General features: G+C 36.5%; 1 protein-coding gene across 8 annotated transcripts in view; it reads left to right on the forward strand.

The window, feature by feature from the left end:
- SON (SON DNA and RNA binding protein) overlaps positions 1 to 17,130 on the forward strand; it is a 39,749-nt gene that overhangs the window by 20,804 nt on the left and 1,815 nt on the right. For 3 of the 8 annotated variants that reach the window (XM_075771045.1, XM_075771089.1, XM_075771050.1), the window contains 5 exons: positions 375 to 563; positions 4,826 to 4,936; positions 5,333 to 5,449; positions 12,739 to 12,886; positions 17,062 to 17,130. In XM_075771045.1, the coding sequence (XP_075627160.1) occupies positions 375 to 563; positions 4,826 to 4,936; positions 5,333 to 5,449; positions 12,739 to 12,886; positions 17,062 to 17,130 (634 nt within the window). The other 5 variants (XR_012838329.1, XR_012838330.1, XR_012838332.1 and 2 more) reach the window with 5 other exon arrangements.

Here is a 17,130-nt window from a genome sequence, read left to right on the forward strand (position 1 = left end):
TTTTTATTTGGGGGCTTTCTGTTACAAAATGCACGTGTGGCAGATTAAAATTGTTCCCTTTATGATTGGGTGGAGGGAGAGCAGGGAGGTTAACTGTGAGAGTGAGGTTTTGTGTATTTTTGGCTGCTGAAGCTGATTAAGCGATTTTAACTTCTAGCCATTTCATCTTCTCTTAAACTGCAGTTTGTTGCTCACTTGTGTGTATTTCAGGGCTGTGCTAAAATTATGTTAGGCTTTCAGTTTGATGTTAGTAAGAAGGACGACTGATGAAAACTTAATAGTGTAGTGTATACAATAAATCGTTTCTCAAAGACATGTTGTGAGTATTGTGTGTTTTTCAAATTTTAACTTCTTCTGATTTTTATTTTTTTAAGACTCCCAGTATAAAACCAGCACCACCACCACAACCAAAAAATCAGGTCAGCCTGTCAAAGGAATTTCCTGTTTCATCTGGGTCTCAACATAGGAAAAAAGAAGCAGATAGTGTCTATGGAGAATGGGTTCCAGTTGAAAAAGGCAAAGAAGAAAGCAAGGATGATGTTTTCCCCAAACCATCCATTGAGGTAAGGAAGGGAAGGAAAGCATATCATATAAGAAAACCAAAACCAAAACCGTTACCTGGTCAGTCTGGTATCAAACTGCAGTCTGTTAAAAAAAAACACTTACGTAGGTAGTATCTAATACTTTAATAAGCTAATTATCTGAACTGCTGCACTCTTCAAATTTGGTAGCTGTGCTCATGTGGACAGTGATGAAAGCAGCCTGTACCCATACTGTGTGCTTTTGTCTCAATAGAATTTAAACTTTTGCTTGAAGATGAAAAGCAAGTGTCTTGTCCAGTTTCCTGCGGAGGTTAATACCCTAAGTTGAGACTTTCATAACTATAAATCTAATAACAATTAAAATTGTCCTATCAATCTTAGAGCAATAACATTGCATTGAAATGTAATCCATTAAAAATAGATCTGACAGTAGTTTCTAAAACTGCCATTTCATCTGGATGTATCTACTAATTTTATAGGTTTACAGTCACATTTCTTACATAGTTGTCTTACATGTGGCCTTTGAAAGGAAAATCTAATTGTACGTATATTAAGCTAAAAAAAAAAGCAAATGTTTTTCCCCTTGAAATGTCTTCAAAAGGATATTTTGTGGGGTTTTTGTAATTAAGTAAATATTTAAGACAGATGTAAATGTTTTCAAGTTGATGTTAACCTCACTCCATCTGAAGACTTGTTCTCATACCTTTCAAAGCAAATAAACAAAAAAGCCTTGGCATCAATTTCTGATGAAACAATATTTCCAGTTGGTGTGTTTTGTTTTTCAAGAACTTTCTAAGATTGTACAGTTCACTTCTTGAAGCACAGAATGTGTTCTTTTCTGGGTCATACAGCACCAAAAGCACAGTGAATATAATTCATCTGACATTTTCATGATATACCTCCAAGTTTGATGATCAGGCACCCAATTCATTGTTCCTTCAGTGCTGATGGTAACTGCTGTTTGGTCTTTGTCATGAACCACTAATAAGGCAAACATTTCAGAATCTTTGTGCAGAATGTCATTCCCAGTTACTAGTGCATATGTAAAAAAGTCCAGAGCATAGAAACATTGTATACTAACATTTGGCCATGTTTTTACCAGGTGGTAAGAAGTCTTGTCATTCAAATGGTTAATAATATGCTCATAGTTCAGGCGAGTTCTGTAGACGTCTGCATCCAGGTTGGCAATGACACTGGGCTTGTGTCTTTGACAAATTGGGTTAGCTAAGCACTGATGGTTTGTGTATTGATTATGTAGAAGAGGCCTTAAAAATTGACATTGGAGTAAATATATTAAAGATAACTTTCTTCCCTTTCTGTCACGTGTATCTTTATAAATGCTTGTAACAATGTTGTCTGTTTTTATATTTTGTAAATAAATATTTTTATTTGCATTTACCTTAACTTGGTTTGTGTTAAGGGTGATTTCAAGGGTCATTAGCTGACAGCAGAGCATACCATCCCCTTGGGTTTGGCAATCCTTAATTTTGAAATACAGGAATACTTTTGTTGTAACAGAATCTATATATATTTCTCCAGGGAGTCTGAAAGGTAACGGAGTACTTCTATGCTTAATTTTTAAATGCTTATGAGGGCTTTTTGTGGATGAAATGGCTTCCTTTGAGCAAAAGAAGCCAGATAAGCTCCCTTGCTGTTGAAGTAGAGTAGTGGGGGAGTGTGCTTGGATCCTCAGGAAGTTTGACATATAATTTACCTCCATTCATTGTTGGTAATTTTGAAATCTGATTGTGACAATTCTGATGCAAGTCTATATTGACATTAAAAAAATACGTAATTGGTTTTATTGTTATGTTTTTATTCAAGTCACAGAATTAGTTATGGGAATAAGCAGCCTGAAATAGCCCTGCTAATAGATTACAAATTGTTTTAATAAAAGATGATGCTGTTAATATAGTTGTTTGTAGTAAGAGGAGATGGAGGAAAAAGCCTTGAGTAATCTGAAGTATCAGCATATTTCTAGAAGCCAGAGAAACTTATGAGAAAGAAGCTATATGTGAAAGTCTGAAAGTAGAGTTGAAGTGTTCTATTTAAGTTTGGAGTATACACAGGTGACTATTAATGCAGAGAAGCCGTTGTGATCTAAAAATGTAGTAAATGCATTTGGTGTATCAGTGGACCTACAAAGTATATCAAAAATGCCTGCTTTCTGTTGTCAGCCTCTTCTTGCTTCAATATTTGTGATTTGTGTCTGTGGGGAAAATGTTACTAAAAGTCAGGATTGGAAAGGCAGAACTCTTACGGAGAATAGCATGCTGAACTTGAAACTGTTTTACTTGACTAAATAATAATAACTTTTCATACTTCAAGCAGAGATTTTTTTTTTTCAAGATCCAAAGCTGCCATCGAGTGTCTTGACATAATACAAAGCCATGATGGTCTCCAAAATGGTGACTGACCATGTGGGGAAAGTGTATGGGAATTCTAACTAACCAGGGTATCTACTAATAGGCCCCAGTCCGGTAAAGCACTAAGTACACATGTATGTTTAAGTATGTGAGTGGTCCCAATGTGGTTTCAGTGGACTACTTGCATGCCTATGTGTATTGCTGGATTGAAGCTTTTGGTGAGTAGAATAACTTTTATTTATCTCCTGAACCAGTTTCACAAACAAAACCTAAAAGAATTATTTTGATTATGTAAGGGAAACGTATTAATTCAAGAAAGTGTGTATTTAAACAGGCATTCTTTTGCATACGTGACTGTCATGTTAGGTGATTTGTTAGAAAATCTTTTAATTCTTGTGCCTTGTTTATGATCTTGTTTTTGTCAGCTGAGACAATAAATAAACACTGAAATCAGTTTTATAGACACATAGGACTCCTGGGATTTTAAGTCTGTCTTGGTCAGTGCCAGATGTTTCAGCAATGATCTTTCCAACAGAAATACTTTTTGTCCTAAACAGTAAAAAATCCCTCATCTTAAAATAAGATTTAATAGAGTAAAAAAAGAATTACTGTGTTTTATGCAATTGTAGACATTTGTGTCTGTCTTACTGTTTTTCAGTTTTTACTAAATTCTTGACGTGGTTCCTGTGACAGAGATTTTGTGGATTAACTTTTTATGTACAGCAGAGTCAATTTTAAATTAGCTTCAGTTTCTTCTGCTGGCCCTTTAGTATAATGTCTGAGAGGCTAAGGTTATGAGATAATGACTAAGAAAAGATAGAAGTCTTGTCACACACACACACACAAAAAAAATTAATCCATCAACTCTACTTTTTGCCTATATGCCACCTGCTCTTTGACTGTTTGGTTTCTTCTGTGCTTCAAACAGTTCCAGCCCTTTCAGTCTCCTTCACATGCTCATCTCCAAAGAAATTTCACTTGTCTCTGAGCACTATTCTTTTTCTCCTTTCACAATGCAATGATACATAAAATGCACATCATCTGAAGAACAAGGCACAAGTAATTTTACAAAAGAGCTGTATACTGGCCATAATTTTTTGCATCTGCTTTGTTACCCCCAAATGTTTTGGAATTCTCTCTTGATTGCTTTGCTCATAGAGTAGAGGTTTGCATTGAGCATCTTAATTTGCTCCATATTTTTACTTGAATTATTCTGATTAGTATGTGCTAGATAGTTTCAAATTTATTTTTCTTTAAATTTTGTTCTAGTTCAGCAGCACAGATCTAAATACTCCTTTCCAAAACAGTTAATTTTATGAGCTACCAGTCTGGTTTTACTTCTATGCAAGTCTGTTTTAGGCTCAAGATTAAGATTTGAAACACTACAGCCAAGTTCAGGGAATACATCTGATTCTTGGTGTAATTTTTTTATATGTACAACTTGAAGTTTTAGTATGAATTAATAGTAGGGTGCTCATGTGAACAGCTCTATATGAAGACTTTTTTTTTTGTTTTTTTAGATTTTTAGCTAAATTACATTTATTTATGTTGCTTAATGATTCTATTGAACAATAATATGCTTCTCTATTTAAGTATTATACACCAGAACTTTTTGTGACCACAGTAGTTCTTTGAAAATAATTCTTTTGATATTTTGTATGTACAGGTGATACTAAATTATCAGGGTGTTACACTTCAACTTCAGATTTTGTATTTGTTTAGGAAAGCCTGTATTGTCTATACTTAACAAGTAGTCCCAGGGTTTTTTCATGTTGCCTATTTATATATCAAACCAACTAATCAATGTATAAACCAACTTTGTAGTATTTGTAGCATTTATTCTACAACAGCTTTTCCAGATCAAATAGATATTATTGTGGTCTGATACAGTTTTAAAAGTAATCTTTTTCTTCCTAGGGTGTGGACATAACTACAGCTATGAATGATCGAGCAGTGGCTCAGAAAAGGCTTAATGAAAATACATTTGATTTAGAGGCCATGTGCATGTTAAATCGTGCACAGGAACAGGTATGTTGCAAATTTTCATCAGCATTTCAATGAACTTAATGTTTAACCTTCATACCAGCTGATTTTTCTTAGGTATTTAAGTACAGGTTTTTTTGGAAGCTCAGTTTATGGGCACGTGTTTAAAAATTCTGCCTTTATTTTGCATTTAATAACACTGATTTTGAGGATAAGCAAACCATGAACTGAAAACTTGCTAGACTTTGAGCTCAGGCTTTAGGGATAACATACAAAGATACTCAGCTTTTTGGAATGTCTGCTTACACGTGAGTGTTAATGAACATAGCACTAAACGTAAATGAGGAATCACTATGAAAATTATTGAGAAGCAACAGAGAATTGCAAAGGAAAAATGTGCAAATTTTTATTTTGGTCTTACATTTTATTTTTATTTTGTAGATTGACGCCTGGGCTCAGTCAAACTCCATACCTGGCCAGTTCACAGGAAGTACTGGAGCACAGATATTGTCCTCAGATGAGCTGACCAACAGTGGTCCCCAAGCATGGATTAGAAAGGTAGAAGTTATGCAGACATACTTGTCTAACTATCACGTTTTAAATAACAGTGGAAGTATCGGAAAATGCAAAAATTCTGCCTTAAGAACCTATGGTAATGCATGTGTGAAGTATAACACGTTATCTAAATTGATCAAAACCAATGATTTACTTGCTGCTGCTGTGTCCGTTTTGTTGTGCATTGAAGTGTTGCTCATGACATAGAGTACTTCAATAAGATGTGCGTCTCATATTTGAGTCAGATTGGTTCATATATACTGTTACCTTATACTGAAATGACATTCATGATAATGGTATGGTTGCAGTGGTAGGTCCATCACTACTTTTATGGGATTGGGACAGATCAGGCAAGGTTTGATCCTGATGTTACTGAAGTCAGTGATGTTTTGGTTTCAACTTCAGTGAACCAAGTCCCAAACTGCCATTTTGTTTGCCTTGGTTCTATCTGATTGCTACTTTGCCTCTATTTGTATCACCAGGGTTTTCTGGGAGCCAAAGATCTGGAGTACTAAACCAGGAGTTGCAGTTGGGTTAATAAGTTTAATAATATCATCCTACAGTGAAATAGTTACTTCTTACTACAGAGTAATATTGGCTTATTTTTGGGATGCGGTGCGTCATACATAGATGCGTTTTAGAGGTTTAACAATTCATGCTTCATCTTTGAAAATGAATGCTGAACTGGTTCTCTTTCAAGAAGTAGAACTGAGGAATTCAAGCAATGTCCACCTTTCAGGCAAAAAGAATAATGAGTTTTATGGCGGTCAATCTTGCAAGTAACGTAGTTGAGTATATGCTGTATCTGCTTATCCTTCCAGAATGCAGTTTTAAGACAACCCTCAAAACTGGTAGGTTAGAGTTGAGACTTAGGTAGAATTTTCCTTAAAACTTGGTGTAAACTGAACACAAAAAGTCTAGAATTATAACATCCTAAAAATAGAAACATCTTTGCCAAGATTCACTAACTTGTTTTTCCACTTTATATAGCCAAGCAATACAGAGAGCCAGGCAAACAGAGATCCAAGTTACTTGCTCGATGGGAGTCTTTTCGGCTCTTGTCAGATTAATACAGAGCATACATGATAAAGTCTTATTTTAACAATTACTAACTTTTGAGATTGTAACAAAATGTTGGCTTTGATGATTACAGTAATTGTCCCTGGCAGAGGAGCTTAGAAATACAAAGCACTCAGCAGGGATGTGTTGGTGAGAAAAGGAGAGCTGTTCCACCATGAGGCTTGTGAAAGAGATCAGCAAGCCTAGGAGGGATCTCCCTTTCTGCAGTATCTTGAGTGGGTTCCCAAGGCAACGGAAAGGGAGCATCTCTGATTCATTTCTTTCCCAAGCCTCCTCTTCCCATCCCATTTTCATTCCTTGAGGTTCTGTGGTGGTCTTCTGTGCCTTACAGCAACAGGAGTGTCCACTAATAAAAATTAAGGGGAGAAGGCAAGTGTGTTTTCCCTCGGTCTTATAACTTTGCTCTGTGATCTGCTTTAAAAAAAAAACCCAACAAAAAAAACCAACAAAATGCTTTATAGGGAGACAGTGAGAGAAGAGTCTGGTCTCTGCTTGTGGACATGACTGTTGTGAGCAGCAAAAGCATATTGGAACATTTTGTTGAATCTTGAAATAAGAGTGAGCCAGCAGAAGCATTTCTGTCTTTCCCATAGCTGTAAAAATGTAGTGGTTTGCAGTAGTAGGCATCCTCCCTAGCAAGCATCATGTGGTTTGTCAGAAAGGAGGCTGCTACTGGAAACAAGAAGAGCTGTTGGGTGAAGAAGATGAGGACACAGTCCTCTTCCCTGCTCTGACATTCCTCAGCTTGACTTCTTTTGCTCTTTCCAGGTTCCATATTTGCACGCACATTGCCATCAAACTCAGGAGATGACAAGTAGTTATAGTCATGCGCCCTCTGCAAAATGCACTAGGGACTACACAAGACTCACCCTGGGTTTTTTGGGTTTTTGTTTTTTTTTTTTTTTTTAGGAATGGTGGGGCCTGTGAAAGCCTTCACAAAACTTAGTTTTGATGAACTTAATGTGGAGTCACGTCCTGTGGTTAGAGAATGATTTCACAGAAAAAAGTGAAGTAGGGATAACGGGTTATGAATGCATGTTATCTTTCTCAGTAACATGAATGCAAACCAACCATGAAATGCAAAGTTGTATTTTACTTAGGCACTTGAAGTCGTATAACTTAGTTCCTGTTAATTATGCAATGTAGCACTGAGAAATCAGACTTGTACTGCCTTCTTTATCCTAAGAAAAAGTATTTTAACATTTAAAAAAAGAAAGCCCTAGTATTTTTGATTTTTCATCTGCTAGTAGGGCTGTGGAGTTTCTTGGGGTATGTTGTGTGTGTAACTTAATGCGTGTTTCTGACTGAAGGTGTTTACTGAAGGCATTTTGCTTGGGAGATTGCCATAAGCAATTGCCATAAGTGGACTTGTGGATGTGCACTGTTTAGCAGAAACAGAGTCCAGGTTAGCTAGTTATTTGTGTTTCATTAGACAAAGAATTAGAACACGTACAGGCATCATGCTTGTCAGAGATAATCACAAAACTAGATAGATGTAACAAAACAGAAGAATGGTGTCAGGAGGGGAGAAAAATTAAAGTACTCGGGGAACTTGTTTGATAAGTGCTGTCTTCGCTTTGCATTTCTTGGATTTCAGCTTTGTTTGTACTTTAAAAATTACTCTGGAGAGGTAATATGTACTCAAACCAAAATATGCTTGCATTTTCAGTTTTATCAGAGTTTTTAGGGTATTAGTTACTGAAGTGGTTAACGTGGCATACTTGAATGATCAACAGACCAATTAGAAGGATGGTTTATTTATCTAAGTGATGTGCTAATTCATGATATTCATGCATAGGGTTCTGAGCAGTATTCATAAAGGAATAATATGTCGTTAGGTTTCTTGTATCATTAAAACAGATTTATGAACAATATTATCTTTTTCTTTTGAAAAGTGGTTTCTGTTTCAGTTCATCATCATTGGTGTAATCAGTTCACAAATATGACTTGTTCTGGAGGTTGCTTTTTTTTTTGTTCTCGTTTTCTTACAAATAAGCTATACTGCTGAATAAATGTCAAATCAGAGGAAGTGGTCAGATATTTTTGTCCAAGCAAATTCTGTCGAGGTCTACTTACTCAGACTTTCCCAGACTTACCACTTGTTTTTGGATTTATCAGCTTAATTCTAGAAACCTAAACTTGCTCTCCAAAACAAGGTTTCTGCAGTGTTTTACACACATAGGGTAATGCTTGTTTCATTCAGTTGTGCTAAGGTGTGACACACAGTTTTACTATGGCCGTTAGAACGCTCTGCTTTGTGTAGCAAGTTCTGAAAAGTTTAAGTGTTCCTTCCATTCTTCCACAGTCATAGCAGATGAGTAAAACTCACGCTAACGATGGAGGTAAAACTAAGTCGTGTGATTGTTGCTTGCACTTGACCTTCTGACAAGGCCACTTATCAGAATACTTGTATTCCTGTTGCCTTATATGACTCAATGAGCTTTCCTTGGAAAGGAAGGCCGCATGGCAAGGCAAATCAAATATGTGTTAGTTATATAGGACCGGCTCCCTATTCAGTCCTCATAATGTTGGGTTTTTTCCCCAGCTATCCTCAGCTTGCTTTCTATTGAATGTATTGAAAAGCTGTCAACAGAAATCCTGAAGCTGATTGTGAGTATAGGTTTCATAAGGGATTTGATGGCATTCTTCAGAAAAGTATTCCTCCTCTTGTTTGGGGAAGGAATGTGGCTGTTGCTGAAAGTGACAGTTTATTTAATGGCAAATGCAGCTACTTTACGAAAGTTTTGCTAAAGATAGATGCTTGTTCCTGGTACTTGACTTAGAGAAATTCTTTGGAATTAGCCTTAAAGTAATCTCTTAAGATAATTCATTGTGCTACAGCTGAAACTGGCTGCCTGGTGCCTTTAAGGCTTTGATGTCTTTTGCTTAATAAATTAGTGCTCAAAAGAAATAAACCTTCCTTCTGACAGAACTTACGTTTTAGTCCTATGTCAGCATTGTGAGAAGGAATGGGTATTTTCTTTTCAGAGAGCAAAAATTGATGATATATTTTGAGATGTCTCAAATAATTATGGCATTAATATTTTGGATGTTGTGGTGCTATTTTATAGATTGTAGAGTTCAATGCTGTATGCTGTGCGTTTCACAAAGAGCTGTTGCAGTTAAACGGCTGTGACTGTCCAACTTGTGTTTTAGGAAAAAACCCTCTAAAATCATCTTTCAGCTGTGATTATTTTTTTTTTTTTTGGTGTTTGCTTGTTTAAGCCCTTAAACGCTAATTCAGGCAGTCACGTCCCCTCAAATTTGTTGCCATAACTTAGCTTTAAAAGAGGAATAGTTTTAATTAAAAGTACTAAATAAAAAACCTCTTAAGTGATCAGGTTTTACTATGTAGTTTTCTCTTCAAGAAAAAGTGTTGACACAAGAACATGGCTTATTGGTTGTCTCCATCTACTGGCAGAATGGAAGTGTGCTTTATTTGGCTGGCCTTTCATGGAATTTAGCACTCAAAATATGAGAAAAAATTATATTAAATTTTCATGCAGACTTACTCAAATGGAGATTAGTGAATGAAAGAGAACAATTATTTTCTAAATAATTACATAATTCCAACAACAGTAACCAAATACTTAGAAACTTGGGGATTTATTGTATTACCTACTTTTCAATTTGATGTACTCCTTATGGGACAGATCTGCAAGGGTACAGAGCTGCTAAATAGGTTTGTGAGACTCAACCTTTTATGATCTTTTAAAACTGAAAAGAAATGTATATCTTGTTTCCCTACTTTTCTTAATGTTTTATTATTTTACATTTTCAAATGTAATAATGAACGCAGCACTAGTTTTTACCCATGCTCTATTAATCATGGGCTGAGTGGTCTGTCATTAATTTACAAAAAATAGATAAAGAGAATATAATTGTACAGGTGTCAGGAGATTTATATTCATTTTTTTATTACAAAAAACCTCAAAAAAAGTGAAAACCAAAACTGAAAGAAGACCTCTTCCCCTTGCTGCAGGCCTTCTTTGTTTCTTCAGTAAACTGAATCAAAGTAGGCTTCTCCTGGCTCCTTTCATATTAGTACCAGAATTACTTCATTTAGCCTTTTAGTGTGATGTACAAGTACAGCTGTTCTGTAATGAAACAAAACTTTCATTTCTAATCCCTTGTTGTCTTGGTTCTGTTGTACCTGTTTAAGAGTCAGCCTAGTGTAAAAAAATTCCTACTAAAGTTACCAGGATTCTGAATTCACACATTAGAAGGGGTGTTTTTAATAAACTGCACTTTGGAATTCAGAACTCTTTTTATTTCCAGTATGTGGAATTTGTTCATGCTCTGGTAATTCCTATATAGGAACTCGGGGCTTTGATTTTTAACTACAAATAGCAATATTTTGATTCTGTTCTTTCTACACCGCTCCCAACCCCCAAATTACTATATGTACAGGTGTGATGAGAAAGCTGTGTAACATTAAAATGACCTCATCAAGAAATTGCACTCTGTTATTTGTGAACTGAATACACGCTGGTGATAATGAAACGGATGTTTATATTGAAAATTCTATCATTGCAAAGCAGGTACAAAAGAGGAATCGGACCCCAGGGTGACATTGACTGGGGTTTGTATCATTCTCGGCATGGTTGCCCTTTTCTTATGAGAGGTTCCTGGAAAAGAGGGGAGGATGAAAATGGAAGTAAGTAAAAGCCATTCTAGGTGTATAGATTGAGGCAGTTCATATTGAACAAACTGATTGTCTCTTTGTACATACACACACTGCATGGTCTGCACCAGTCAGAAAAAAGGTGAAGTGAAAAGGTGCACTTAGCCTCTTTACTTTTCCATCAGACCACTTTGTTATTAAATGCAGCATCCAGTTGCATGACTGATAGGTATTTACTGTTTAATAGGTAAATATTTGGAGAAGTCCTGCCACAATCTTCAGAAATTTATTTTTTTTTTTAAATTTTTAACACCATGTGTAGTGGGGATTACACACATGCATCATTAGTGCGTGTCAGTTGCCAATTTGAAATCCCCTTAAAAATATATTATCCTTAGACTGCAAAAGTAAGACTTCTGGTTTTGTTTACATACAAATCGAAAACAAGGACTGTCAGTCCTTTATCCACATCTGGGAAACGCTTACTTTTGCAAGCACAACTCAGAATAAAGGAGGAAAAAAAAAAAAAAGTGTTCTATTAATTTACTTTGATAGTAAGTAAAATTTTCACAAAAATACTAGGCATTGTATCATCTAACCTACTGTGCGAAATAACTGATGGACTTATCAGTGCCAGTGTGTAAACTTGTATATTTAAGGCAAGCAATTTTTTGCTGTGATGGAAATGATTGACTTACTTACTTGGGTCAGCGGGGGGGGCAGAAGAGAGATGATAGTTCACAGAATAACCTGTGAACTTTCACCCCTCTATATGGAAACTTGTTTCAGGGTCAAATCCTTGTAGCTGCCTTCTTGCCACGGTCAATGCCAGCCCTACTATTCACAACACTGCGGCCATCGAGGCCTAGGTACGTAAACATTTAAGGAGTTTTTAAAGTTCTTTACATCAAAACAGATTTTTAAAATTTCTGTTTATAAGCTTTCACCATTTAACAGCTATTATGTTAATGATTTGAAAGAATGTGAAGACTACTGCTGCTAAACTGTGTGGCTAAGCGCCTTTTTTCCTTTTAAAAAAAAAACCAAAAACCTGTTTGTCTCATGTGGATTTTCAGAGTAGAACTTGAATGTGCAACTGCTGTATAATAAAACGGTGAAACTTTTTTTATATTTAAAATACGCCTAAACACTATGTGAATGTCATTACTAAATGTGCTTGTATTTTGTTCAACAACTAGGTACACTTGGCACACATGTTGCCAGTTAAACAGTTAACACTGCCTCCTTTCACAAGATGAGAAGAGATGCATTGGAACCAAAGTAGCGTGTTTAAAGATGGACGGTTATCATTTTATTAAATACATATGTCTGAAATGGGTCACTTGCCACTTCAGGATCGCATTAGAATTCTCTTAAGTTGTTCATTTTTGAAAATATTGATTTGTGTCTCGTGTGTCTGCGTGAATTCTGGTTTATACAAAATGTTAATGTTTATAAAGCTAAGGTGTATTTTTTTTGAATTGAGTCTGTGAAAGGTTGTTAGAAACATTTTTTGGAAGCTCCCACTTATATTTTAAAATCCCAGTGCTAACTTTAGGAATTGTTTTACTTTTCTTTTTCTGGATAGGATCAGTTCTTAAGAGCAGCCCCTGTAACTGGAGGAATGGGAGCTCAACTGATGAGAAAAATGGGCTGGAGAGAAGGAGAAGGGCTTGGAAAAAACAAAGAAGGCAGCGTTGAGCCTATTATGGTCGATTTTAAGACAGATCGAAAAGGTAAGCCCTTCCTTAAATGTCTTGTGACAGTGTAAACGTCTCACGTCTGTTTTGGAGATAGGCAAAGGACGTTCAAAACAGTAAGCTTTTTGTGGGTACAGCTTCACTGTAAAATTAACAGAATGACATAGATGATTTTAGTACTAGTTTTTCAGGCTCTGGATTATGTATATAGGCTTTGTCCTTATGCCTGTGAACTCTTCCAGATGTTCTTTAACTTTCCCTAACCTTTGCCTTCCATTTTAAAAAGCGCTTCTCAGCGGTTCTGAAGTTAGGGGTGTGCTTCAGTTGGATGTGTGGAGACGGCACAGACAGGGAAAGGAATTGTGGAGAAGCCATTGTGGTTGGTCTAGAGAAAGTGGCTGAAGCAGGAACAGGGCGGGATTGGAGATTGAATAGTTGGATCAGTTTTAAACTGGGGTGAAGGACAGAGGTGAGAGCTATAGAGCCGAGTTACTGCTGCCTTTCAGCTGAAGTCCTGACACGAGCAGACTGTCATGCTGGTGTTTTTAGGTCTTCCAGATGGATTCTGTTTCCTTCTGTGTCCATCTGATCTCCATGCTGTTCCATCTCCTAGTTTGATCCTGCTGCAGGCACCTCTGCTAACTACAGGGATGTTTCCCCGGGTGTTTCCAAAGGCTGCTTTAGCAATCTTTCCTCCTCCTCTATATATAGTCCATGGCCACAGGTGCAGAACTGTTGCGCTTGTCACATTTGATTCAAAAGAACCATCCTTTTATTTACAGGCAGCGTGCTGCTGCTTAAGCTGGCAGCATGGTTTATATGATTGGCCACCTCGCCAGTATATTCAGCAAGAGTTCTGTTTTCAGAATTGAATATTTCTGAAAATTTTCCATCTGAAATACCTATACAAGTTCTAACCATTTAAAATACAGGATGCAGAATTTCAGCAGTCAAGATTTATGATTTAATTGTTCTATTATGCATGTTGCCAAAATAAACAATTTAACACTGACTGCAGGAAAGCAAATTCTTCTTGTTGTTCTCCTAAATACTTTTTTACAACTAGGAACCTTTAATATATGAAATAGATCACATCTATTTTTAATCACATCTAATTTTAAAGCATGAAAATACTTTGAATTATGGTTTTGTGTTAGCTTTTGTCAGTGCTCATAATTGAGCTCAGAAGAAAACCAGGGATATAAATTCAAATGTTGTCAAGTTTATTTGCAGAGATGCTGTTGGAGGAATCTTTAGGTGTCAGAATCGCTAGTTCTTAATAGAGAGTTCAGTACTGCCCAGGTGACCAAACTAGAGGTGAAAATATAATTTAAGCATTTAAATATTAAGTGCAAAGAGGTAGAAAATGCAAAAGTAAGCCTATGTTATGAAAACTATCCATTGCTTTCTAAATTCTAAAGACTTTCTAGCAGCATAATACAGTTTTATAAATAGAAAAGTGCAACAATCTCAAAGTACAGAACACAATAATAGACATCTTTGTTTTATATGAATAATGACAAAACTTGCTTTTCAGCTGTTTTTCTTCTGTGCAACCTTCCTGTTTAAAAAAACCTGGGGGGGAAAAAAAAAAACAACCCCAAAAAAACCCCAAACCAAACCAAACCAAACCTGGTGACAGTGATTGCCAAGAAAATCTTTGAAAAGTATTTTGTTGCTGTTACTTAGTTACTGTGATCTTTGTAGATGTTGTCTCCTAAAGTTCTCACTGCTGGTAAGAGTTGCTTCAATTTAGCTTGATTTGTATTTGTCGGAGGGAAGAAATTGAAAACAGTCCATTTCAGTATTATTTTCTCAAGCAGCCTGCATAACATAGTCATGGATTTTGTTGCTTGCTCCTTGTCGTGTCATAGGAAAGAGGCAGTATTGCTGCACAACCTGTGAACCTTTTGAACAGTTAAAAACCTCTTGGTGATACGCAGCTGTGTCACCGCTCAAGTTTCCAGTTCCAGAAGTGTGCCCCAGAATCCTCATGTGGCTTCTGATACGAATTCCTTAACACTTGCATAATTTGATACTGAAGTTTGAAGGGTTGAGCCCTGAGGTCTGAGCGAGGATCGGGTCCTCATTGTGCTGGGCATTCTGTAACAGTTTCCTCTCTCCCCTTCAGAACGCTCCATCTTCAGTAACATTAAAAATGTTAGATGAAGTTAAAGGATGCGTCTTCCTGGCATGTGATAGATTGATCTGATAATACTGATAACCTTAGTGATGGCTGGGCTTGGCTTTAATTCCATAGTTTTAAACCATTTTATTATTATCATATATGCAATCTTATCTGAGAATTTCCACACAAAATCTAAAGGTGTTCTGTATTGATAAAGAAGAATCTTTTAATGTTGAACCAATCCAGTCTATAATCTAGGGAGACAACTTGCAGTATGAAGAGGCAGCGTGATGCATGCGTTACAAAGAAGCAACTAAATCGGATGAAACATTTAGGTGGAGTAGCTGAAAAGCTTCTTCAAACTTTAGTGTTATTTGATGCTTAAATGTATAAAAAGTCAAATTTTTTTTATAGCTCTATGTAGAGGTTTAAAGAAAAGTCAGAATTTTTTAAAAGGTGTCTGTTATTAAGTAACCAACCCATTTCTGTTTTGTGGGGTGTTTTAACATGTTTTTAGAACTTATCCCCCAAATAAAATACTATTTCTAGATACAGGAACAAGCAGTTTGCTAAGGATTTACTCAGTACCCAAGGCATGAACCAAAAGGTTGCCTGCCTTTGCCATAGCTTTCCTTTAGACCCTGGTTTTTCCAGACACTGGGCGAGATCTGTAGTTTTCTCACAGACAGCGCTGAACCAAACCCTTCTTGAACGTTGCTCTCAGCCAGTAAATTGTTGGTTGGTTGTATTCAGAGAAGCTTGATCCATCCGCAGAGCTTGTCTCGGAGTCTGTTGCAGCTTTTTAGAAAATCCCTCTTGAGGTACCAGGGACAAGATGTGGTAGAAAAGTGTTAGTGACTGAGTCAGGAAGACACAGTATTAATGTGGAGAATGACCTAAGAGTTTTGTGGTTTTTTTTTCTTTGGTGGAAATCTTTGGTTATTTTGGATATAAAATTCCCTAAGGAAAAAAAAAAAAAGAAACTTTATTTCAATGATTGTTGTCTATGAGGGTTTTGTGCCACTTGAAAAGTCCCTGCTTAGGAGCTGCGTGAATATTAGGATGAAAATCTGGTAAGGAGGGGAGGATTTTCTTTAAAGCAAAATGAAACAAACAGCCAACCAACAAAAAGCTGAAGGAACGGGAAGAAACTGGAAACAATTGCAGTATCTCCCTGTCTTTATTCACCAAAGCCAGGAACAGAAACAAATAGAGGTAAGAAACAAAGTCCGATTGAAGTCAAGAAATTCTGAAAAACCAGTCATGTATTTTGTTCACCTGTATGTAAGGTAATGGCAAAAGGAATGGAAAGAAACTTTAGTCAGTTCATAAGCATGGCATGGTTACTGGCATTTGATACATTTTTGGCAATTAGTACATTTTATTTCTCACTCTTGTGAGATTTTAAAATTAAAAACGTTCAGCTTCTGTGTTTCGCAGTGACTGCCAGTGGAACTTGTGCTCTTTGTATTGACTTGGGCCCAGTTGCGTGCTTTTCTGCTGCTTTATGTTCAAATGCAAATGAATTGGGCTGTGAACTTGCGCATATATTTGTGGTATTATAAATATTTGAATACTCTTAAATAAAAGAGAGCACGTGTGATAAGGACACCACCGTGTTATTTGTATCATAAAAGGTCGTTCTAGGCACACCTCTCTTTATTATTTAATGGAAATACTTCAGATGCTTTGTGTGTTAGAGGCAAACTGTTAAGATAGTGGATGACTTTTGGATTGCACAAAACAAATACTGAATGAGATGATGTTTTTAAGTTCCTGTCTTGTTCAGTGTTTCTCCAAAGAGGGCACGGAAACCAGGTGTTTCCTGACTTGCATGAGACTACTTAAAGGTTTCTCCTACCTGGCTTGTTCAGTGTCTTACTGGAGCAGTTGAGAAGAATGTTCTGTGTAGTATGGAGGGAGGAAAAACACTGGATGAAAGGGAGGTGTGAAAGACTTCTTGAACAGACAGTTGTATGGTGCTTCCAGGTTTCATTGCCACTGATACATGTTACTGCTTTAGTGATGAGAATCAGAAATCAGGTGGGAATCATAAATGTAAACTTTATTGTGTTTTGTTTAGGGCTTGTTGCTGTGGGAGAGAAGGCACAAAAGAGATCTGGACATTATGTTGTGATGAAGGATCTTTCAG

This window comes from Balearica regulorum, chromosome 1 (genome assembly GCF_011004875.1).
Source record: "Balearica regulorum gibbericeps isolate bBalReg1 chromosome 1, bBalReg1.pri, whole genome shotgun sequence".
Lineage (NCBI taxonomy): Eukaryota > Metazoa > Chordata > Aves > Gruiformes > Gruidae > Balearica > Balearica regulorum.